At 41.1% G+C, this 26384-nt stretch overlaps 1 protein-coding gene across 4 annotated transcripts in view; it reads right to left on the bottom strand.

Annotated features, from left to right (window-relative positions):
* Kif13a (kinesin family member 13A) overlaps nucleotides 1-26384 on the bottom strand; it is a 190039-nt gene that overhangs the window by 48368 nt on the left and 115287 nt on the right. For all 4 annotated transcript variants that reach the window (XR_004516526.1, XR_004516527.1, XM_010622914.3 and 1 more), the window contains exons 9-16: nucleotides 13077-13188; nucleotides 12486-12698; nucleotides 9582-9692; nucleotides 8946-9080; nucleotides 7498-7628; nucleotides 6576-6662; nucleotides 6298-6464; nucleotides 783-996 (exon numbers count right to left, since the gene is read on the bottom strand). Coding sequence is in view for 2 of the 4 variants with exons in the window: in XM_010622914.3 (XP_010621216.1) it covers nucleotides 783-996; nucleotides 6298-6464; nucleotides 6576-6662; nucleotides 7498-7628; nucleotides 8946-9080; nucleotides 9582-9692; nucleotides 12486-12698; nucleotides 13077-13188 (1170 nt within the window). In the remaining 2 variants the exon portion in view is untranslated. The remainder of the gene's footprint in view (nucleotides 1-782; nucleotides 997-6297; nucleotides 6465-6575; nucleotides 6663-7497; nucleotides 7629-8945; nucleotides 9081-9581; nucleotides 9693-12485; nucleotides 12699-13076; nucleotides 13189-26384) is intronic.

Here is a 26384-nt window from a genome sequence, read left to right as displayed (position 1 = left end):
TCTAGAGTCAGGTTGTCCCAGTTTACAAGCCAAATGACACTGGGTCAGTCATTTAGCTGCTCCAAATCAGTTCCTGATGTATATATCCAATGGTAATATCCAGGTGGAGAGGAATAATGGTAAAGCACTTGGTACCTAGAACATGGTGAATAATCTGTCACTCTCAGGTGCTACCTTTATAACTACTGGTAATTATTATAACACAGAGATATTATTGGGACTACAGACAGACTTGAATTCAAACGCTGGTCTTTTCACTTTCTAGATAGGTGATAAGGCAGCATATTTAAATAGGCAGCCCATTTAGAAAGGCAGAGATAGTTCAATTGGGAGTGTTAAACAAAATTAGCAATACGCCCCAAGTATGGTGAGAACCAACAAAAGTTAGTAGTGATTTACCATCTTAATTGGTGATGGTTATTACTGCCTTTTCCTCTATTACAACCTCCTGAAAATTCACCCTTGGTAGATTTCTCAACCATGAAGCTATATTTAAATAGGATCAAAGATAAAAGAAATAAAAAATTAGGCAAGTGCTTTTTTGTTAAACAATTGTTCAAATTCCTTTCTTTAAATACCTAACAGTCTGAGCCTTCTACTAAGGAGGGAAAGATGGGCTGATAGCTACCACTGCAGCAAATATACCAGGACAGACAGTATTTTGGGGAGGAAAAGCCAGCAGCCAACTCACAGCGCTGGACCACGACTTCCTTCTTTGTGAGGTTTATACCCTACTCCCAAGCCCAGCAGCCCCAGGTACCTGGCCACCTCCTTTCTCTCACCTCTCCTCGGCCCACTGGGTCACCTTCTGCTGTGCTGTCTGGCTGCTGTAGGCCAGGCGGTCCGGGCCGCTGCTTGGCGGCTGCCTCTCGGGTGAGAGCTGCTGGCGGAGCTGCTCCAGCTCCCGCTCGTACATGAGCCGCTGCTCCTCCAGGGCACTTCTCTTTTCTTCCAGGTACTGCTTCTCCAGGACCTGAACCACATTTTGAACTGGGTCTGGTGGGCCAAGAAAACAGAAGCTGTATCTGATGTCTTTAAGGGTCTAGAATTGGGCTTACAATCATACATGCGGAAACAGGAACAGACCCACCAGGGTGCCTTCAGTGGCTCAGTCAACAACCTGTCCGGGACCCTTCCAGCTGGAACTCTCTGTGGCCCCACAATCTAGCGGTCTGGCACTTTCTGTGAGACGCCTGAGGGGCTCAGTGGTTTGAAATCCTCTCAGTTTCCTTTTTACTGACATGTTTAATTACTTCTCCATATGCAAATATTTTTCATGACTGCTATGTTACTGTTTTCAATTTGATGGGTTCACCCTAAGGTTTAGGTCGCTAATCTAGTACCAGCAGATGGCAGAAGAGAAGAATTGTGATCTTATTTGCTGAGAAGAAAATCTTTGTGAAATCTAGGACTATTCTACAGATAAAAACACATATGACTTACATTTACAGTTGTCATTTTTTCTTTTCTTTTTTTTTTGGTACTGGAGATTGAACTCAGGTCCTTGTGCTTGCAAGGTAGGCGGTGGACAGATATCATTTTCTATGCCCAGTTATTACTGGTTTTGGTACATGGCAAAGGGTAACGATTTTCACCACAAATCTCATTATTCTTGAATTTCTCTTATGTGGTAGGAAACATATTTGAAAATACTGAGTATATGGTCTGGCAATTTCTCAGGTGTTAGCATCTAAGAGGAAACTTGGAAAAAAACAAAAACCTGTGTCTGACATCTTTATGAGTCCAGAAGTGGACTCAAAACCACACATGCGGGGAACAGGAACAGACCCACCAAGGGATCTTGCTCCATGGAGCCACCATGATGACTAGTGGTGGCTGTGGTGTAGGCGGTGACTGTGAAGAGCCAACTGGATGGTAATAACCACTGAGCTGGCTGCCATGGAGATGGGTCAAGGCACAGGTACAAATTTCCAGCATCCCTGTGAGCAGACTGTAGGGAAGCAGTGCACTAGACAGTCTCAATGGCAGAACAAGACCACTACAGTGACTAACACTTCCCAGAGGTACCTGGGCCTGAGGTGTGTTTCTACAGCAGCCTGGGACATAATTTCCTCCTTGTATATTCATACACTGCATACTCTTCAGAACAGTTGTGTTATTTTCCCACATATCAGTCTCAGTTTAATTTCCAGAAAGAAGTGGAAATTAAAGTAACTCAGGAAGAAATTTTATATTACCTGATTATGGCTATTGACTATTCCAAAATATCCTAACGATTTGTGAAATAAATGTATACATTGCACTAATTTTCTATGTTAACAAAAAGAGAAAAAGATAGCATGTTAGCTTAAAAAATAAGGTTAAATGATGCAAAACAAAAAGGAGCAATTTTTAAAAATCACAAGAAATGCGCAGCAAAGGTGAGTTGTTTTAATAAAAAGAACAATCACAACAGCAAGTTATGTCTCTTCTAATTGCTGGCCATATCTCAGCAGAGGGCTTCTAACCTTTGCACGTACCACATCCTGAAAACGCTGCAGCATACCAGGGGCAGATATCACCCCAGCTTAAAAAAATGAGGATACTGGAGTTCAGAAAGTTTAAGCGGGTGACTTAAGATCATACAATGAATTAGGGACAGCACAAGGATTTGTGTTTGTTTTGTTTTGTTTTGTTGACCTCAAACTCAAGATCCTCCTGCTTCAGCCTCTCAAGTGCAGGGATTACAAGTGTGTGCTAAGAGATACTGAATTAGGTACTTAGTCCACACTTTTCCATTTGTCAGTGGTACAGAAACACCCATGTTCCAAGTGGCCAAGGCAGAGAGGTCTGACCCCACGGTGCTTCCTTGCCAATGCAGAGGTCATGCGGCTGAGGCACGTTTTAGGAGTTGCCACAACCTCGCCCAACCACTGCTCATCAGGCTTCCCCAGGGCCTATAGCTCAAATGTGCAGACATGGAAAAGACACAAGCCTGTATGCCTCCTTTCCCTGGCACAGTCAGCAAGCCCTGACCTAGGGACTCCTGCAACTCAGCAGCCCCCATGGAAGCCCAAAGAGTGGGTTTTGCTTTTATCTCAGATCCCAGTAGTAGCCTGGAAAAGTCTTTCTCACAGACATCTTCGTTAACTTCTCCCATCTCTGCCTTCAAATTGGCCAGTTTGAAGTCTTCACCATTCACACTCCCGCATTCTTTTAAATAGATCAGCCGAACTGGCAAGCTGATCTGACTCTGACAGGGCTCAGAATAGAAGCCAAAAATCATTTGGCCTGTTCCCTAATGACCCAAACATTAGTAGGTTGTGCTGTTTTATCCCCTCCCCCATTGCTTTCCTCGTTTTTTTCCTTTTTGCAGTGCCGGGACAGATCCACAGTTTGTACAAGCAAGGCAAGTGCTGCAGCACAGTCACACTTCCAGTCCTTTTTCCTCCACTTGAATGAACCTGGTGCCTAAGGCCACCACACCAAAGAGCTAAGTCTTTCAGGGAGACAGAAAGGACTGCATTATTTTGGGATATAGCTGTCTTTTCCTCATTAGCTTCCTGTTTCCCAGGTAGGTAACTATGAAATGAACTCAAACTAATCTGTCATCCAGAAAATGGAAAAGAGATGAGTGGTAGTGGTGCTGGTGACAAAGAGTGTTAGAAATGGCTATGTGAGAAAGAGTATTAGGATTAATTCACACCAAGATGTCCAAAGCACTGAAATGAAGGGAAGTAGATCCTGAAGGGAAAAAAGAACCTTTTAATCTTAGATGGAGTAAATTAGCCCTATGACCTTGCCAGCCCCTTAATTGCTCTTTACAGCAGGCTACCACTGAAATTGGGAAAAGAGATGAGTCTTTCATTCCTATTTTGAATTCTACAAAGAAGGCATTATTGTTCATAAATACTAGAATTTCTTTTACTTGAAGTTCAAATGAATTGGGCTTTAGGTCACTATTTACACTAGGGACTAAAAAAATGTATTATTCCAGGCTATTACTGGGCTAATGGAGCTGAACATATATCTGAAGTACTACTGCCCTGACCTGCTGTGCTCTCAACAGTAATAAAGCCAATGGGAACTGTAGTAATAGCATTTATCCTTCCCATGCTCTTGGTGCAAGGGAAAGGGCACAGCTATCACATCTTACCTCTGGGAAGGCAATGAAGTTGGGACACATGATGGGGAAGGGGCATAATTAAAAAGAAATGTTCCTCAATTGAGAATACAGAGCGACTTCATTGCACAGAAAATTTCTACCTCTTCCCAATCAGGGCACCTAGATTTTGCCAAAGCACATAGCATAAGCCTCAGTCAGCAGCCCTGCTGAAACCAGCCATGCCTACTCATGCCATTGCCAGTCAGGTAAAAACCTCTGTCCCAGTGTTTGTGGAGGAGCTTCGTCTGGAACCAGAGGAGAGGGAGGAGAATCTTCAAATAGGACCACCAAGGGGAAGACCACCAAGCAGACAGGCTTATCGTCGGGAAGCCACCTAGTATAGAGGTGAGTCTGGTGAACACTGTCTGGTCATTAGCACTCAATATTTGCATCAGAGCATGTGTGTGCCTGGAGGGAAACTCCACTCACTAGGAGGATTGGGTGAGGGACCAAGAAGGAGAGTGTACTTTCATGTGGATAAAATCAACACTGGAGAGCAAGGCTTGATGGGAGATCCAAGTGAATAACTCTCATTACTACCATGAGCTAGGATGCAGACAACTCTAACAGATTTGGCTACAAGAATTGGAAGAACTCAAGAATGCTTATATTCATTTGGTTCCTCAGAGGTTTAAAAAAAATTTTTTTTTTTGAGATAGAGTCTTATGATATAGTTCAGGCTGCCCTTGACCTTACCTTACAGCAGTCCTCCTACCTCAGCCTCCCAAGTTCGGGGACTATTGGCATACACTACTGCGCCTGGCCTCACAGGTTCAAATTTATTTATTTATGTTTTGGTACCGGGGATCGAACTCGAGTCCTTGCGCTTGCAAGGCAGTCCACCGAACCGCTGAGCTAAATCCTCAGCCCACAGGTTCAAATTTATAAGTGAAAGAAAAAAGTAGCAATTGGGTGAAATCAGAAGCCTGCGTTCTGAGATGGACAAATGCTTAACTTGGTAATGTCTGGGTACCCTGCAGAGTTCTATAACCTCATCCAATGAAACGAGCTCTCCCCAAGTGGGCAGTCCTCCACTGGGGTGTGCAGCCTACACTTCCCGCCACACCCAACACAACATGTCCATTCAGGAAGAACCATCCCCAGGAAACTGCTGGGGCATGTTCTTCGGTGACCCGCTGATGCAACTGCGATGATCGCACACCACTTTGGGATCACCCCCATTGGTGGGCGAGGAGGTGTGGTCTGAAGCTTGATTTCAGCTGTGGTCCCCGCTGCCTTGCACACTGGAAGTCCCAGTAGCTCATCTAAACATCCTAAGCGTAGTTGTTTTAAAAAGAAAAATGACTGAGCTTTTCTTGTAAAATTTTTTTCCCTCCATTGTTTGGGTGTGGATTTCTATACTCTTTATGTAACTATGCTATATGTGTTTTATAGAGTCTGATCTTTTCTTTGCACTTCATTTTTATAATTTGAAAAGGGTCCCTCAGACTAAAAAACCCAGAGGTGGATCAAAAGGTCAAAATCTTTAGAGCAACACAACTCCTGAAATCTGACAATTCCGTAGACATGCTCCATTTCCTCTGATGGGCTTATTTAAGGAGCAGAGTGAGAGAGTCGTTGTCTTAGGGAAGAGCTCAATTGTTTCTGTGATGGGTCCTTCCGTGGCTAGGAGAGAGGAGTGGAAAGGTGAGCTCACACCAAGCCCTGAAACTTGCTCTGAGCTCCTGAATGTACCCTCAGCTTTATCCCCGCAAAACAGCTGGAGCCCTGGAAATGCTGTCTTGTGCCTGGTACAAGGAGAGCTTTTGACTGGCTTTCAGGTTGCAGGCACCAAGGATTGGGAATTGGGAGATCAGTGGGGTGGGAAGAGGAAGCGGTAGATTTACCACATAGCAGGCAAGGAAAGGATTTGGTGTGAATGTTACTGAATGCACACAAGTGTTATAAGTACAGAAAGAGAAAAGATAACGGAATACCACACCTGGCTATAATGGAAGATTTGATAAAATCTGTTAAAATCATTAAGAACTCTAGGACTGTGGAAATACAATTGGCTCAAAACATGGATCATCCACTTTTTGGTTATCCCTGCAGGAAGAGTTAATCCCCCAAATCTCTTCAGTAGCCCCTTGGTAGGAAATTAGCAATTTTATGTGTCTAAATTCCAGGGTGCCACTCTATACATGCTCATCCTTCACTGAATGACAGGAGAGGAGGAATTAGGGTCTCACCATTACTATTCAGGGTCTTCATGATGACTTCCATCTGTGCAAATTCATAGTTATAGTCTGGTTCTGAGGATGCCTCGCTGGCTGCATCCAGGTCATGCTCTGCTGGACTTGTTTCTTTTTCAAAGTCTTTCAGCCAATCTCGCCGTTTCCTCTTAGGTAAATTAATTCTGTGTTTTGTTTTGTTTTTTTAATCAAGAGAGAAAATAAGGTTGTTCTATACTTTAATAGGTAACAGGAGACAATGTATAAGCAAATATTAGCAAACACAAAGGTGTTACCTAAAAAAGTGGTTATTTCCCCATAGGATTCGATCGCCATGCCACAGCTGGGTGGAACTGCACACCAGAGTGCCATTCACACAGGACCTAAAAGGGCACAGGGAAGACATCAGGAGAATGGACAGGAACACAAACCCAGCCCGGGTACAAAAAGAGATCACTGTGGGGGAGTTTCTCTTAATAGATGTACTCCAAGAAATAACAACAGAATTCGTAACCACCACTGAAACACACACTCCATGACCAAGAGCCACCATCGTGCCTCAGAGAGAGAGAGTCTGACATGACGTGCTTCTGATGGAGACAGAAAACATTCCTGGTCGGATACTTTGTCCAAATTTGGAAACAAAACAAAACAAAAACCAAAATAAAACCCAAAAAACCCAACCTTCCCAAACAAAAATGAACAACAACACAAAAACAAAAACACAAATATGAAAGGAATATCTCATTTAAACATTTTTCTGATAATTTTAAAATTAGGTAAAGTCTGATGAGAAACAATGGATATGATTTTCAGTTCTAGTTTGTCTAATAAGTCACTTTTTCTACATAATCTCATTATCTGAGTCTTGAATCTTTTTAGGACATTAAAGCTCAGATACTGTGAAAACAACCACTCCTTCATAGTAATAGTTCAACTGTGGTGATTTAGGTTTTTTTTTTTGGTACCAGGGATCTCGAACTCAGGACCTCGAGCCTGTGAGGCAGGCGGTGGAATCACTGAGCTAAATCCCTGGTCCTAGTGATTTAGGTTTTATTGATAATAATGGAGCCAGGGCTCTCTAGTGTTGCTGCAATACTCTTTACAAACAATTCTTCCTGTGGACTCAGTGTAGCCTCAACTTTGATATAACGGAGGCAAACCCAGAGGGAGCCTTTTCCTCATGTAAACAAAGCACACAGAAGGAACTTCTCTCACCTTGCACTTTCTTTAGGTGTGAGAGTGACATCTCCATCACCTGCAATGTCGATCTCACAGTGCTCAGGCTGAATCCCTATTCCGAAAAGCTGGATATCCTGGGAGGTGTCTGCACCCACCCTGGTGTGGTCCTAGCAAGAGATGATTGAAGACAGAAAAACCCACACTTATGAGTAACTCAACTAAAATTTATCCCAATCAATGCAAAGAACCCAGCAAGAGAAACATGACTATTATTTAATGAGTCTTGCTAGATATCTGGAACAGCAGAAGCCAAATGTTTACCTTAAACACACTAATTTTTTAAGTGTTTAAATCCTATGGGAAAAAACAAAAACAAACAAAAACCCAGAGCCCTGGTCAATAGTGATTACATATTGTCTTAAAACAAAGCAGACTTGAAAGCTGAATATCTTGAATCTCAATTGTGACCTAAGTACTTCTAATTTAAGTGCCTATGAGCAAGTCATTTCTCCCTCCGAGAATCAGTTTTCTCTTCTTTATTTTATGGTGGAATGAACCAGGACAAGTATTATGTATTTGACTTACTTGGCAGTATTCTGTTAAGGGTTATCTGAATTAGCAGCTAGATAAATTTAAGAACCACTGAAAAGTGGTTTCATGGAAAGTCATATCTTAGTATATATAACTGTTTTTTATTTTGTTTTGTTTGTTTTGTGCTAGGGATTGAACCCAGGACCCTGAATATGTTAAGTATGTATGCTAGCATTGAGGTGCCCCAGGCCTTAATATGTACTTATAACATGTTAAAAATAGTTGCATTTTTAAATGCCGATATAAGAATACAGAAGGCTATGAGTGACACCATGTATAGATTAGTGTGATTTTAAGTCCTCTGAACCTTGGACACATAAAGACTGTAATTACTGGCAATCTGGCCACTGATAACACTTCTATCCAGTGTAGCACAGAAGCCTTCTCACCCCACTCTGATTTGCCTTTTTATTTTCAAATTTTGAGACAAGATCTGCCCAAGTCACTAAGTTGCCCACACTGGGTTTAAACTTGTGATTTTCGGCTTCAGCCTCTCAGAGTGCTAGGATTACTGCTGTGTGCCACCATGTCCAGAACAAAGGCCTCCTTGGGCTCATGCTGATCTTAAGATCTTAGAATTATGTGGAAGTATACTAAGGACTTCCAAGGCTCTGCAGGGCCTTTGTGGCTGGACCCAGATATTCTCAGGATTATTGACACCTCACTCCTGAAATCTTCTATACATGGGGACTGTCTGGACACAGCCTGTTCCTGCCTCTCTGAAGCTGGCACTCAGTTGTTTTTCGTTCTCAATGGTGCTGGGACTGTACTATCCATCATGTTACTTTTAATGAGGGTTAAACTGGATGCAAAATGCACAGTGATGGAGGCTCCACTGGGAATTACACACGAATGATTTAGGACCACATCTACCTGTTTATGTATATTCTCACCTTCAAATAATAAACCAGAAGTTCATTGAGAGCAGGGTCTGCATTCAGGTTGACTAAGTAACACTTGTCATCCCCCACCTTGATGCCAGATGTCTCCAGGGAAATCCCCATGCTCTCCAGTTGCCGTTGTCTCTCCTGAGCACAGAAACAGACAGAAGCAGGATCTCTATTTGTTGCTCTATTCACAAGATGTATCCATGGAAAAAGTCAGTCACTGATTCTGGGGACAATGCCAATGAAACGACACATTCTACTCAGCTCAACACTGAGAGCTTGCCATGCAAGACATCTTGGGATGGTGCTGCAGGGACACCAAGTGGACATATAAAAACAACAATCCCAGGGTGTGACCCAGATGACCTCAAAATCACAATCAGACTTTTGCTGCAATGAGAAGAGCAGGAAGTATGAAAGGGCTTTCTTGTCATCTTGCCAACTCAAATGTAGCACTGTAACAAATATTATGGACCAAACTGTAAACTGGTAGAAGACATGATGTTGTCTAAAAAGATCTCAGCAGTCTCTGGTCATGCAGACAGAGACCCTTGAGACTTCTGGAGGATGACAGATGGCTGTACAGGAAAGACAACAAATGGAAAAGTCTCCGAATATTTTAGGTCTAAATTATTAGGCTACCTGGGCGATCTCTTCTGTTTTCCTCAGCTTCTCTTCCCATGTCACTGTTAGTTCTTTTATCAGCTTTTCAGACTCTTCGAGCTTCTCCTTCAGTTCAGGGGCTTTCATGGCCTTGAAAATAAAACCAGAGATATCTGACTTCAAAATTTCCCAGCATTATGTCTGAGATGCATACAATGGGATCCTTATGTCATGCATAAGCAGGTAGCAGCAGGTAGCAGGAGTCTTTTGGAAGCAATTAAGTCAAACACTGTTGAGATGGGTCTTAGACCTCTACTAATCAATGAAATGTAGGATCACGTAACTGCTCCTGCTTCAAGGAGAAAAATACCAGTGCCCAGAATGAAAATGAGACAAGCCGTGGCACAGTCATTTTATTCACCATCATTAAATTTCACATTTAAAGATCTAAAGATGGCTAAAATTCATCTTTGAAATATCAAAACAGGAAAAAAAAGTTACTTCTGCAGATTTCTTTTTCAATAAGTCAGATACCAAAACATACCACCATAAACACACAGCTATATTAACCTACCAGGAAAGGTAATATTTTTCTTACTTTAAAATTTGAATCTGGGCTCTTTAAATTATTTTCTTTATGGATGGTAGCACATTTGGCTTAGTTATTATTCACTTGAAGCAGGGCACCTGCTTGAAAGGGCAGTAGTCTCCCTATGAATTTGTGCAATAAGAATAAATAAGGAGTCTAAACAAAGACGTTTACAGATTGAAAATTCTGGAAAGGGGGGGCTTTACTTGGCAATGATTTGCTTTGATATCTTATGGTTCACGAGCTGCTACAGAGTGAAGGCCTATGAATGAGACAGATAGAGCTTAGACTACAAGTTGGAATGGTGTCGATATGAAGCTTGCTTAGTATGCCTGAGTCTCTTGGTATTAAGAGAGCTTGGGGGCCGGGGATTTAGCTCAGCGGTTTGGTTGCCTGCCTTGCAAGCGCAATGACCTGAGTTCAATCCCTGGTACAAAAAACAAAAAACAAAAAAAAAAAACCCAACAAAAAAAAGAGAGCTTGAAAAAGAAAAAAATATGAGAAAATGAAAAAATGGAAATGAAGAGGAGGGAAAGAAGGGGTGAAGGGAGGGCAGGGACAAGGGGAAAAAATGAGAACCAAGACTTATCATGTAAAGGTACAAGATCCCAATAATGAATGTAACTGTACTGTATACCTAAAATGTACCAATAAACTCAATGAGAAAAAAAAAAAAGAGAGAGAGCTTGAGTGGCATTTAGTGCTGGATACAGGGGGACACACATGGAAGTTCTAGGTGGACCCATGTGGCTTTTTTCTCTTTCCTTTGGCCATGTACTGCTCTGGCCTTCTGGCCTAGATATTGTGTTCACAGTCAAAATGTACCAAAACTCAATGAGAAAAAAAAAAAAGAGAGAGAGCTTGAGTGGCATTTAGTGCTGGATACAGGGGGACACACATGGAAGTTCTAGGTGGACCCATGTGGCTTTTTTCTCTTTCCTTTGGCCATGTACTGCTCTGGCCTTCTGGCCTAGATATTGTGTTCACAGTCAAGATGAAAATTCAGAAACAAGAGGAAGGAAATAATTTACCTATTAACAAATTTCAGAACCACTCTACTTTCCTTCTAGGATCATGACTTTTCTTAAATCTAACAGCATTTTGTTTCTTCTGATATTTTGCTAACATGCTTTGGCATCAATATAGCAATTAGGCTTCATAATAAAACACATACTAGACAAAATTCTTTGAGTATTTACTATGGTTAAATAATGTCGATAGATAAAAGAGTATTTAAAGAGTGCCTGGCACATAAATGCACAATATTACCTGCCCACCCCTCAAGTGGGATCAGAAAAGAATGGTGTGAAGAAATGTGAGCTTAGGAGTTTAAGTTCTTGCATTAGTCATTGCTGGGACAAAGAATCTGACATATATAACTTAAAGGAGCAAAGGTTTATCTGGGCTCATGATTTTAGATGGTTCAGTCCATAGTCACTAGCTCCAAGGCAGAAATATTATGGCAGAAGGGCATGGTGGAGAAAAGCTGCTTACCACGTGGTAAGTGACAGCCAGAGAGGAACAGGCAGAGGACCAGACACACAGAGGAACAGGTACCTCCAGCAACTTACTTCCTCCAACCACGCTCCCACCTTCTAACAGTCCATTCAAATATGGACCCCTTGGAAAGGTTAATGCCCTCATGATTAGTCACCTCTGTAGGCCCTTCCTCTGAACATTGCTGCATTGGGTATCAAATCCTCAGTACATGAGTCATATTTAAATCATTACAGGTCATAGCCAAGTCCTGACATGAAATATGTGACTTCAACTAAGGTACCTGGCCTCAACTGCAGTCCTTATACCTATTTCAAATGAGATAGTGCTTCACTCGCCAATCTACAAAACACAATAGATACTTGGAAAAGCACATGGTTATTAAAGTTTGGGGAAAGCCAAGGACAGATGGTACAAGGCAAAAATACTGCTTTTGCTACCTTCTAAAGGCTGATATAAAAGCAAACATGAAAGGATTGCTCAATTACTTCAAATGTTTATCCATTATCATGCTATCTCCGTGACTTAACAAGGAGATAAAAGTTAAAGCAAAGTGGAAGCAGTGTACAGTGTAAATAAATAAAAATAAAAACAATACATTTAGCAGTTGGGATTTCACTAGAGCCAACTGCTTTACTGAAGCAAACAATTAGTAGCAGGACTTATCTCTTCTTGACTGCAAGTTGCTAGGACAGAAGTCTTGTATTACTCACACTGGTCTTCACAGTGCATATTAACACAAAGCTGATGCCAAAAAACACTGAAATGCTGAATCACATGGAGATGGCCCAGAACCGTGAGCAAGCAAGTCCTCACTAGTCAGGTACACAAGTCAGGGAGCACCAGGGTGACCCTACCTCAGCCTGTGAGAGCTGCTCCTTCAGCTTCTCTACTTCCTCCCGCAGTTCTCGGATGACTTTGGCATTGGGATCTTCATTCACAACAGCATGGTTCACAATCCTCTTGGCTCGATCTGCATATCTTAATGTGGAGAGGGTCTCTTCATAGTTGTCTGCAGCAGGGCTAATAGTGGCTATCATAGAGGTCTGGCTGTTGCCCCCCAGATTGTCCTGTAAAGCATTTCAAATAGCCTCTAAGGAGGAAGCCTGCTTCAGGTACAACACATATGATGAAAGAAGCAAATAGTATACATGTGTGACATTCTCAAAGAAGAAAACGCTATGTGGAAATGTGTTTGCATTTCACAGATTATTTTATGACAAGATAAAATGTGGCCTTTCTTATTTACAACAATGAAAAATACCAGTAATACATTATTATGGAGCAAAAAGCAATACGAAGTGTTTATCTGCATCCCCAGGAATTAGGACAACAGTAGTGTCAGGATAGTTCTTTGTGTGTATTTGGTCAGCTGTGACACATCTTTCAGCTGCCACATCTGGAATACACAGTGCTAGTTGGAACAGGATGCCAGAACAATGAATTACCTTAAGGAGCCAAGTGAGGACTGAATCTCGATAAGGCACAAATTTGTTTTTACCCTTGCCAGCTGCCTGGTCAGCCAGTGAGGATATAACCAGCCCCAAGGTTGTAAGTGATCTGCCAAGGAAGAAATGAAAAATTAGTTCTACTGGATTTTGTTTTTTATAAAACAGTAATTCTTCTAGGTAACAAGTATAAAATACGCAGATTAATAAGGCCATAACATTGATACAATCAGTTCTCCATTAATTTGCCAAGAAGCTTAGGAAAAAAGAAAAACATAAAATGAATCCATTAATTGAGAAGAGTGAATTTGGAATTCCTATAAGAAAATACTGTATTCAATCATGGGACCTATGAAACACATTTTAGAACCTGGAAGCATGAACTTACAAGATCACACTAGAAAATTTTAATTTACTCCAAATTAAGAGTTAAAAGCCTGAGCTATGTACTCTTTAGGTCTAATTTGGTCCATTCTGGCCTCTGGTTTTGTTTCCCAGAAGAGCCATGCAACTTGCACAGCATCCTTCCACTTCATATCACATGCCACAGCTTATTCATCTGCTTAAAGCTGTCAGCACTTATTATAGTTGTACAAAAACAAAGAACTATCTAGGCAGAGGGCAGTACGCGGCTTCTCTGTTTGAAGTTGCAGGACGCTACCTTGGTGCTAGTCAGGAAACCTTGGAAGCCTCCCTTTCCACTGAGGCATCCCCAGCGGATGCACACACATGCTGAGGTTTGAGAGGTTCTGGGTGAACAATACCCAGGGATACACAGAGTGAGTTGCCTAGGCTTATACTCTCCGAGTGCAGGCCTGGGAGCAGAAGCAGCATTACAATCATTCAGGAACTCTGTAGAAATACAAAACCTCATATCCTCTCCCAGAACTATTCAGTAAGAAACCTATAGTGGTATCAGCAATCTGCACTTTGACAATGCCTATCAGGTCTTTTTGGTCTTTTTTTTTTTTAAATAGGATTTCACTATGCAGCCCAGGATGACCCTGAATTCCTGAACCTTCTGCCTCAGCCTCCCCAGAGCTGGGATTACAGGTGTGCGCACCACAACTGGCTTCGCATACAGGCTACTATTTGAGAATCACTGGCTTAGGCTTCTAAGCTTTCTTTGGAGGCTGCTACACCTTCTCAACACCTGAAAGAGACTGCTGTCAAACAACAGATGGCAGCTAGACAGGGTGATGCTTAGGCAGGAGGATCATGCGAATTCAAGGCCAGCCTGGGCTACATAGCGAGTTCAAGACCAGCCTGAACTACATAGCAAAACCTGTTTCAAACAAAACAAAACAACAAGATGTGTACTGAGACAAAGGACATCATCTTGGGCTGCAGCTATGTACCAACTGCTCTATTAAAAAGGAATCAGTTAGATCAGGACTTTAGTAGTCAGCCTCGAGACCATAATGCTAAGTGAAATAAACCAGACACAAAAGGTTGACTATCACATAGTTTCTCTCCTAAATTATACAATTATTAATATTTTAAAGAGCAAAATAAAAGAGAATAGTAAACAAGGAAGTAGTCCTTTTACAGATAGGAAGGGGATCTAGAGATGGAAGGAGGGAGAAGGAAAGGGGAAGTAAAAAGAATGTGATGTGATAAGTACATGTATCGATTCCTCATCATGAGTGCATTTATTATATATTGCAAACATGAATTAACCAAAAAAGTGAAAATTTAACAGCTGTAAAACAACAACCTGAGCAAGTCTTACAGGACTGCAAAGAAGGTTATATGATCTCACAAAGGGAAAGTGCTTTATAAACAGCTAGAAAAGTTAAATGCCACTATTTACTCATAACAAAGGAGGCATAAAGCAGCAAGTGAAAGACAAGAAGGCTTTCTTTCTAGTGTTAATGACAGATTTCCATAAAATAAATAAAAGAATGAAAGCTTATTTCCACAAAACATAATTTCCCATCACTGAAATGAAAAGCAAATTCAAGAGGCAGAAAGTGAACCAGAATTCACTCTAACAAAATGGATGTTAAACTTTCAATAAATACTAGCCAATTCCACAAAGTGGCATAAAATATGCATATCATACTTGACAGGTTTAAATTATACAACTCTAATTCAAGAGCAATGAAAGCATGTGTCCACATAAAAACTTGTACACAAATGTTCAAAGCAGTATCATTCACAAAAGCTAAAATGTAGAAACAACCAAATGCTCATCAAATGAAGGGATGACAAATATCTGATTGATATATATACACACACACACACACACACACGAGCATTATTCTGCCATAAAAAATGATGGGAGTCCTGGCCAGGGGTATAACAGCTCAGTGTGAGAGCACTTGCCCACCATGCATGAGGCCCTGTGTTCATTCCCCAGCACCACAAGAAAAAGAATGAAGTCCTGAATGAAGAATCACGCCACAACATGGGCAAACCCTGACAAATTATGTTAAACAATAAAAACCAAGTGCAAAATGCCACTGTCTTATATTGGGTAAGTATCTTCCAAAAATTAACATGCAAAAGAACCTAAGAACATGGCCTTATTTGAAGAAAGGGTCTTGCAATTGGTGGAGATCACACTGGAGGGTTGGAATCCACTGACTGGCTTCTTCCTCAGAGGCCCTTGTGGAGATATACAGAGGAGACCATGACATGAAGACAGGCAGAGAAGGAAGTGAGACTCCATTAATCACGGGATGCCAAGGATTATTGGCAACCATGAGAGGCTAGCAGTGGTGGTGAACTCGTGGCTCTTGTGCTGCAGCTCTGCACCCCTGAAAGCTCTGGAAGGTTCACCATCACTGGCTAGGGCACAGATTTGCCCTCAGAGACCTCAAGAAGGAAAATACCTTGCTGATCCCTTGATTTCAGATTTCTGGCATCCAGAACTGTAAGAATAAGTCTCCATTGCTTGAAGCCACTCAGTATGGTGACCTGTTGTGGTAGCACTAGGAAACTAACAGCCATATATCACTTAATTCCATTTACACCAAATATCCAGAAGAGGCACCTACAGGGATGGAGGCAGTGGGTGCTCAGGTTGTGCGTGAGAGAATGACTTGGACATCGGGTTTCTTTGAGGCATGATTTTAAAGTTAGATTGTGGTGATGCACAACTCTAGATACATTAAAGTTCCTGAAATACACATTTTACAGTGGTGAACCGTATGGTATTTTAGATTGTTTTGCAGTATAGCAGTTTAAGAAAATAGCTTGGACCGGGCGTGGTGGCACACGCCTGTAATCCCAGCACTCGGGAGGCTGAGTCAGGAAGGATCGCTGTGAATTCGAGACCAGCCTGGGCTACACAGTGAGTTCCAGGTCAGTCTCAACTACATAGGGAGAACCTGTCTCAAAAAAACAAAAAAACAAAACAACAACAACAACAACAAAAAACCCCAAAAAAGAAAAAAGAAATTAGCTTGGGTTTTCCAACCAGTCAATGGTTGCAGAGCCCAAGCAAGTCCAATCACTCCTCTCAAATGTAAGGCTTTTTACAAATAAAACTGTGATGGATATTTATGAAATAAAGGCAAGCAAGAATTCAACATGCACATTTCTGCTTTAATACAGAATATAGGGTGCTTGCTTTGGCAGCACGTATGTTAACATACAATATAGGCACAATATAGGGCCTCCTTTCTTGGAGACAGGGTCTTATTCTGCAATACAGCCTGGCCTCAAACTCTCAATTCTCCGGCCCCAGCCTCCCGTTTGCTGTGATTACAGGCATGAGCCACCATACGCGGTGCATAGGGCATATTTGGTTAACATTTTGTAGCTAATGAAATACAGTTTTTGGTTAGAAACAAATCTTCAAAGAATTTTAAATTACCTTAAGTGTTTTATTAGCAAGTGCAGCAGAAAGTCTTACTTTATATGAACTATGAAGAACTCAGTCACTCAGAAGTTATCACCAGTGACTTTATGGTTAACTAAAACGTGAAAACACACTTTGGGATAACGTGGATTTTTGTTTTTTTTAGTACTGAGAAAAGTTGCCACTGCCTTGTGGCAACTACTTGTATTTTATAATTTGACAATATAAAAAGCAAAAGGAATGTTTCTGGTACTCTAAACAATAAAACATAAAATCCAATTAGTGCTCTGGGAGGAAAGGGAAAGGGTGATCACCGTCACCCATATCCGGTTCACACTGTCCCTTCAAGGACAGAAGCCAGAATGTGCAGCTCCATAATGCTTCTGCTCCATAATGCGCCCATTTGGCAGAGGAATTCTTTTGAGCCAAAGGCTACTGAGAATCAGCAAACTAAGTAAAAGTTCTAAAAGTAGGGTGTAAGCTTTCCTTTTGAAAGGAAACTTCTTTTCAGTTACCTCTACTTGAGTACCAGGAAGAGTAGAACAAAAGAAACCGATCAGTGGAGAAGTTTCAACCTAAATCTATACAACAAGCCTCACTCCATCCTCCCCTGTTCACTGTGCTTTTTAGGTTACTCTCCCTTAACTTGTCCCTTCCCCCAGAAGCCCTGACCCCTTTCCCTTTCTTTAGCCTAAAGAGACGCACAACCAGATCTAACCACCTGTTTGGGTTTCTCATCTCTGGGACCTTCCATGAGCAAACATAATGCATGTGCTAGAAGCTTCCTGCTATTTTTCTCTGTGCTTTGCCAGTCTCACACAATCCCAGCTGGAGAACACAAGATGGGCAGAGAAAAAATACTGTATGAGGGCAACACCATAACAGTTTAGCTTAAAAATCTTAACTGGCTTTATTTTTCATTCTAGAATTGGGTAACACTGGATTCAGTAGAATAGAGTAAGTGTTCCAGGAGCCAAGCAGAGAAGGCTGGTTTTATCAACAACAACAACAAATGGCTAAAGAAAGCAGAACAACAAGAAAAGAGAGGTCTAGCCAAAGTTATTTTCCTCACAAGACAGGTACAGGGAAAGAGAATAGGAAAATAACTGGTTAACATCAGGTTACTTTTTTTTTTTCTTTTTATTGAGTTTATTGGTACAATCTATGTATACAATACAGTTACATTCATCATTGGGATTCTGTACCTTTACATAATAGGTCTTGATTCTCATTTTTCCCCTTCTCCCTGCCCTCCCTTCACCCCCTCTTCCCCTCCCCATTTACAAACACTTTATTTCCATTTTTTCAGTTTCTCATATTTTTTTCCTCTCCCTTATTACCTTTCCCCCACCCTTCCCACTTTCCCTACACCTTTAGCCCTTTACTTCCTATTTCACATTATTAATTGTCTCATTAGGATCCTGTGTACTATTATAGTTTTTCACACCAAAGAAACTATTTGGTATTTCAGTTAAAGAAATCTCTGTATGAACATTAAAAATAGGGACTCCTAAAATAAAACTAAAAAGGAAAGTAAAAGAGAAAAGGCAATGATGTAACATTAAAATAATCCTTAATTCTGGAGATGAAAATGGTCCCCGAACATATTTAAATTAATTCTCGCTCTTATAGTCTTATCTTATTCTTTTTTTCATTATTTAGAGAATACTTTATTAGTTTCTGTAATCAAACCCACGTAGATATAACCTTACATATTTAGTATGAACATCAGGTTACTTTTGGTTACTTTTTTCTCAGTTACATATGAAGACAGAAGGAAGATCGTTGTCATGACAACTGAAACCGGCCTGTTTGGGAGAGTTGATTCTTAGGTCCTTAAATGCCTTCTGATTTCTCAGAAGGTCACATAATCTGTTTAATTTCATCTTAGTGAGTTGGAACTTTAGCATGAGTGACTCCATTTTGATTTTTAGTCTGGTCAGTTGGGACCCAGGACAGGAGCTTATTAGTTTAAAACAATGGACTCTTATAGTTTTTATTTAATAGCATTAGCAGCCAAGTGGTGATGCTGTACAAAAATAGTTTTACAACTCCAGTTTCCATGCGTATGATCATTCCTCAGTACCTGGGACCCCCCTACCCCGATAGCAAACCTGTGCATGCTCAAGTCTCTTACATAAAGTGGCTTAGTATTTGCATATAAACTACATCCATCCTCCCATATGCTTTAAATAATCTGTGGATTACTTATAATCCCTAATAGAGGGCCAGGGATTTAGTTCAGCGGTTCCACCGCCTGCCTGGCAAGCGCGAGGACCCAAGTTTGATCCTGGTACCAAAAAAACAAACAAGCAAAGCAACAACAATAACAAAAACCCTAATATAACATAAATGTACATAAGTAGTTGTCATACTGGATTATTTAGGGAATAATTACAATTATAAGTCTGTACATGTTCAGTACAGATGCAATCCCGTCACATTTTTAATCTGCACTTGGTTGGATCTGAAGATGTGGGATCCACGGATGTGAACAAACAGCTATAATTTGCTGTATAACTTATCTGGCTTGAGACGTCTATTATTAGAAGCCATTCCTTTTTACCTAATAGTACAAGCACATTCAAAAGAACAGTTTTATTTAAACCTATTACCATCTCCTTGTAACCAAACTAAAATAACTGCCAGGTAAATGAGAACTCAAAGACTGAGAGGTAACCAGTCCCCCACACCTGTCTGCCCTTCCAGGTTCCACTCAGAAGCAATGATCCAGAATTCCCAAAATTAAAGTGCAATGTCTGAAAGTTGAACAACACAATTATTTTCATGGGAATATTATTGCAAGGGAGCCTTAAAGTATAAGCAAAACACTAATTACAGATCTTGCTAGCAACGTCTTCTTAAGCAGAGACTCTGGCCTGCCAGTTGGCCTCACAAGGATATGGAAAAGAGTGGCAGTTGTTTGCCAATTTTAGAGGCAGAAAAAGCTATCCCAGGAATATTTCTAATTCTACCAAAGTGCCACTCCTCCCCAGGACATGCTGGAGTGGGACATCGCAAGCTCCTAATCTTTAAATCTCTTACCACAAATTCTTGGGTAGGGTGAGGACAGGGGAGGGGCTGAGTGGAGAGGAAGGAAGAGATATTTATAAACACATAGCCATGTTTTGTTTTCTTTTATGTTTTAGTGGTGCTGGGGATGAATCCAGGGCCTTGTGCATACTAATAGGCAGGCTACCACTGAGTTACATCCACAGTCTTTTGTTGTTGTTGTTGTTGTTGGTACTGGGGATTGGACTCCAGTCCTTGCTCTTGCAAGGCAGGCCACCGAACTGCTGAGCTAAATCCCCAGCCTTACATCCACAGTATTTTAAGATAGGGGAAAAAATGTTAAAGCTACTTATCTACAATAATGGATAATTCAGGATAAAAAAGAAACTACATACAACTTGGAAGAAAAAAAAAAAAAGCAAAACACAAGCTGCTCCAGTAAATATAATCAATAAGGAAAAAACCTGAGTCATACTTCAATCTTTTTCTGACATTTTTGTACCTTCACCCAACCTACAAAGTTCCCTGGTAACTTTACCCACCAGACTGCTCCCCTTGGGAATAGATTAAGATGTGATGTGAGCTATCTGTATTGCTTCAGATTAATTTCAAATGTGTTTTTACCTATTTTTCCAATGATCTGTTTCTAAGGTCATACACATAATACTTATTCAACTTGAATAGAGGGCTGGGGATTTAGCTCAGTGGCACTCTGCCTGCCTTGCAAGAACAAGGATCTCAGTTCGATCCCTGGTAAAAAAGAAAAGAAAAGAAAAAAGATAGAATAGAGTTTTGATAAACATTTTTCTGTATTTCTCTATTTAGACTATGATCACCTTAGGGGCAGAAACCATATACTGCTATACATATTCCTCTGTGCAGTTACTGTGCATGGAGAGATTACTCAGTAAATATCTACAGTACTGAGTTAATGTGAGTCCAGAATTTAGGGAATGATGACCTAAAGTTAATGAAGACTCATTCCTGCAGGACTTGTCAACAGAACACATACCTTTGCTTCTAAAGGACTTATCCAGTGTGGCTTTTGAGACTCACTGAATGTTACATGCTAACAGAACCCTGGGAAGTAATGTGCTGAGCTAAAAATCCCCCTCTCCAACGCCTATGCAGCTTGAGACAGCCATGAAACATAGCTCTGGCCAAGGAGATGCAGGCAGACATTACTGGGTGAAGTCTGTAAGAAAGCTATTAGTCTCCTGATTAAAACTTCTGTTTAGCCCACAGAAGGCTGTGGATCTTTAAAGCTCTTTCTCCCTTACCCTGCCTCTTATTTGGAGCATAGATCCAAATTTGGACCACAGATCCTCTTATTTGGATCTGATGCCTAGAATGGTAGAGCCATCTTGAGATCACAAGGATCTCACGACTACACTTTTAGGTTGCTGGGGCTGTGGGCATTTCTGAGGTGCTGCCTTGGCCTCTGCGCTTTCTGTTGAATGAGATAATCACTTCATTGTCACTGTAGCTGGTTTCTGTCGCCTACAGCAGACAGCCATCCTTAGCTTTTAAAGAATTAGCTGAAAGATGACAAAATAAGTAGATTCGAGTTTAGCATTCTCTCTTGAGATGCAAAAGCATGTGAGTCACAAGTTATAAGGAAATGACAGTGCCATCAAATAACTGCCAAGCAATTGGTTATGCCTATAGTATGCGTGCCATTTCCTTATATAGTGTTGCCCAGTGGCTGATCATCAAACTCAATAGTCACTTAATGAGCATCTTTCTCAATATCATTTGTGTTTCAACTGCTATAGCAAAACAATAAACTATATATAGACATTTCCAAAAACAGGTTCAACTAAACACTTGTTCTGGGGGATTAAGATCCTCCTAGAATTCTGTCATCAAATAAATCTAGGGACTGATGACCTAAAGTTAACTAGCATTCATTCCTGCAGGACTTCTCAAAGCTTTTATCACTATGAATCTCCAAAGGAAGATTTTGTAAGTAGCCTTTTGCAAATACATTTGTCCAGGGATTCTTTTCTTCCAAGAGCCACCTGAAGACTGTTTCATAGAAATTTTGGGGAAACACTGGAGTAACCCTGTCACACTCCTCCCAAGATGTGGCTACTATGACCCAAGGGGATTTTTGCTGTTTTTCTGGGTCCCTCATGCTAAATGCAAAGACATCAAGTCTTTCTTCCCCAACATGCTTGGACACTGCAATGTGCTAGCTGTAAATTACCAAGAGCCTCCACCCTTGAATAATGGACAGAAGTAGGCTGTCTTCATAGGACCTGGATACAAATTCATGTTTGGTCGTTTGGGCTAGAAAGTGAGGTCTCTGAGAGGAAATAAACAAGAGCCACTCAAGGGGTGGGAGCTGAGTCTCATGAACTATTAAATACAGAAAGCTTGTCAGCTATTACATCCGATTTTATAATATAGTCCTAGAAATAACATGTATGCATATTCCTGGAACAAGTGTTCAGAAGAGCCCATTTTGGGGGGATTCCAAGTACATACTTAATTATCAACCACAGCAACTGAAATGGAAATGCGCATGGGAATGACACTCATCAGATGACTCTTTTGTGCATTTAGTGAGTGGTCCTCACTGGGATAAAGTGGAAGCACTTTCAATGTCTGGAGCATTAAAGCTTTTCATGACCTAAATGCGTTCCCAGGGAAGCTGAAGCAGCCAGACTCCAGAGGCAGAAAAGACCTCCTCCTCCATCTCCCCTAGACAGGTGGGGTGGCAGCCTGGTATCTCAGTGGGATGTCCCTGTGAAGATGGTCCACAAATGACCTGTCCCCCAATCCTGCACATCCCTTGGCAGCATGGACACACAGCATCTTAGCTTTTCAGTTGAAGGAATAACAGATGCTTTAAGCTCTAACAAGCTGCAGGAGAGATGAAGTCCCTAAATCTACAGCCCATTAAGCAGGCACTGATGTCTGCGTGGAGTCCCTGACAATCTGCTTACGAGGATTATCAATGCTCCTCCAAAGAAGCCCAAGGAGGCAAGAGAAAGCTTAGGAAACATGTCAGAGTCTGCTTTAGTTGTAGAATTTAATGCTTAGAAAGCCATGTGCAGAACTACTAGTAGTTTTTAATTTTTATTTTATTAATATACACTCATATACTTTTTATGTGCCACATAATAGTCTAAGCACTTCACAAAAAGCAATTAATTTAATCTTAAAAACAACTATACTTGTTGGGTAATTTCCTCATTACATTTTACTGATAAACAAGGTTACACAGCTGGTTTATAGAGCTGAAATACTACAGTTCTGCTCTGGAACCCACCTCCCAGCTGTTACATGTGCCTCCCCTGTATTCCCTCTGTTCCATGTAGAACTTCTGTGGCACTCAGGTTTTAGCACAACTGGTACATAGGTCTTCCTCTGCACTGCCAATAGCCCACTATACCTCTTACACCTATTCAGTATCTTTACACCTAGTCAGTTTACAGAGCATGTTTGCTAAACCAGACCAAAATGGCAGGTCTACCTCTCTTTTCTGAAATCCCAGGCCTACCTGTGTCTTGAAGTCCAGAATACTTAGGCTTTTAGGAAGTTCAGCATACATACTACATGGCTTCTGAGGAATCCTGGGCAGTGCCCAAACACACCACTGGTGTGAAATGTGCAAATAAAGACTGCACAGATGGACACAGATGAGGCAGCCTTGTGAGTGAAGCTCTTGACCTACTTTCACAGTTCTGGGGGGTCAGAAATACAATGCAGGTCACTGGGCTAACCTCCAGGAGTCAGCAGAGTTGCAATCTTCTGAAGGCTCTGGGGGCACCGTGTCCCCATTTTCCCTCACCTTGGGGAAGCAAACAGTGTCCACACAAGACTTCAAGCAAACATTGTCCACACTAGTCTTTCCCACTCTGCATCACTTGGTCTCCACCTCAACTACTTCCCTCTTGTATTTTTAAATGTCGTGTGACTATTTACATAGGGCCTGCCTGGATGATCTCCTACTTCAACATCATAACTTTAATTACAACTGCAGAATCGCCTTGCTTTGTAAGCGCACACAAGGTTTTGAAATTAGAATGAAGATATATTTGGGAGTGGGAGGTGTTACTCATCCTACCACACTGTTTAAATTCTTTGTGCATCCCCAGCATCTAATGCAGTGCCAGACACATAATGGCCTAATAAATGTGTGATGGGCTTTCATATATGCCATGTAATATTCTTGAGTATCAGTTTTTCATCTTCAAAATACTTATTATATTACACAAATAAAATACTTCTTCTGAGCCTCACATGAAATAATGCATGTGAAAATGTTCTGAAAGCTATACAATGCACTAAAACTAAAAATCCTCACTTACAAACTATAATGAGGAATATATGCACACAGTGAAAAACTTAGGAAAGATGATATATGTGAAGAAAATCCCACTCAATTCATTGAGTTGTTATACAAAAGAGGCAGTTGCTAGAGGATCTGTTATCACCTAGCTTGAGGTAGGTGTTCAGTTAGGAACACTATATAATTTAGCATACCAATTTAAGGGACACCATTAATATTCACAGAGACAAAAGTATCAAATAGCCTGTTCTAGGCAAATGGAATGCATGGTACTCCAACTGCAGCACAGTGGTGAGTCCTGAGCCCTGGAGACTGTGTGTAACCAAAGCCAAGACCCACACTGAGAACTTGGTGACCTAAGACACAACATGTAAATGCTTTCTGCTTTGGTTTTCTCAGCTGTACAGTGATGAGAGAAGACCCATCTCACAATGCTGACAGAAAGAGTCAACAAGTCCTGATAGTGGCACAAACATAATTCGTTCCACAATACTGGAAAAGATGGCCAAGTTCATGTTCATGTAGGAAAGATGGCCTGGTCCCCCAATGTGGAGTTTGCAGACAAAAAATTTGCCAAATGCTGCTGTTTGTGAACCAAATTATTTGCAAACAAAAGCATTTGTGAACCAAGGTACTACCATACATACCGAGCATAGAGAACACTAGTAAGAGCTCAGGCAAGGTCAATTCATTCTACATCAAGGCCAGGCATATTCATGCACTTGAAGATTTTACAAGCACACAGCACAGCCTTTTCCATGTTATCCCACAAGCCCATCCAGCAGGCCAAAGGTTGGCAAGGCTTGGCACCAGAAATGAATCACCAGGAAAGGCGACAGTCTTTTCATTGGTACCTGCTTCTTCACACTCTCATTTCTGCATCCCATCCTGCTTCCTGAGCTCACTGTGAATCACAGCTGCAGAGCCAGCCTGAGATCATGCAAGCCCTTGTCATGAAATACAGTGAAATCCCTTGCTATTAGAGCAGGAGACGGGCAGATTGGAAGATTAACACCCTAAAGTAGCACAGTGAGTACACAGTTTCTGTCTAATAGAAGGGACGATGTTTTAGTTGCAATTTAAAAATTTTATATGCTAAAATCATACTGTGCCAATATTGTTTTAAAGTGCAAACAATGGCCCTGCATATATTTCCTCTTATAAAATTCTGTTCTAAGCAAAATCCCAAGTTATTATACTCAGCAGAAAACAATAACAAGTCCAGAGGAACGCTACTTTCTGTGCAACTTTAAATAATGATAGTGATTATGCTGACTTGTAAAAACAATAGCTATAGCAATTAATATTTGTTCAGTGTCTATTACAATCCAGGCATTGTTCTAAGCACATGCTAGCACTTGATGCTCAACAATTCTATGAAGTAGATACTATTAATATATCTATTTTACAGGTGAGCAAAATATGACAGTCAGGTTAAATCTCCCACCCACGATATACATATATAGTAAGTGGTGGACTCACGATTGAATCCAGCCCATCTGGCCTGAGCACACACTTTTAAACACAAACAGCTCCATCTCAAATGGGAAAGCAGAGGGACTGATGCATATATGTCAGGAGCCACATGGGACACTGCACACAAGACTGCCCTCCGCGCCTCTGCGGAGCCCTCTGCATGGATGCTGATATCTCCTGTGTCTTGCTGGCATCTTCCTCTCGGTCCTCTTTCAGTCTTTACTGAAGCACTGGGCAAGGCTTGGTGCTCACAGTAAATGGCAAGATTTCAGGATGGCAGCTACTTAGTCCCTGTTAAATTTTTCTAACACAGTATTAGCCTTATGAAAGGTTTTAAACCACAATTTCCTTTGAGAATAAGCTCCCTCAGTTAATGAAGATGAGATTTGCATTTTACCTGAGATTGCACTACAGATGTTGCTCAGCTTTTATGGTCCTAATAAACTCATCTTAAGTTGAAAATATATTTAATATACTTAAACTTCCAAATATCCTAACTTCACAACACAGGACATTATAGATTATTGCTTGTTTCCTCCTACGATAGAGTCGCTAACTGGGTGCTGTGGTTGCTACCACTTCCCATCATCAGAAAAGAGGATCAAGGGCTGGAGATTTAGCTCACTGGCCCTGTGCCTGCCTTGCAAGTGTACGGTCATGAGTTCAATCCCTGGTACCAGGAAGAAAAAAAAAAAAAAAAAAAAAAAAAAAA

The sequence above is a fragment of the Fukomys damarensis genome, unplaced genomic scaffold, assembly GCF_012274545.1.
Source record: "Fukomys damarensis isolate Sample0158 unplaced genomic scaffold, DMR_v1.0_HiC HiC_scaffold_10, whole genome shotgun sequence".
Taxonomy (NCBI): Eukaryota; Metazoa; Chordata; class Mammalia; order Rodentia; family Bathyergidae; genus Fukomys; species Fukomys damarensis.
The sequence above is the reverse complement of the archived record's forward strand: the minus strand, read 5'-3'. Positions and strand labels throughout refer to the sequence as shown.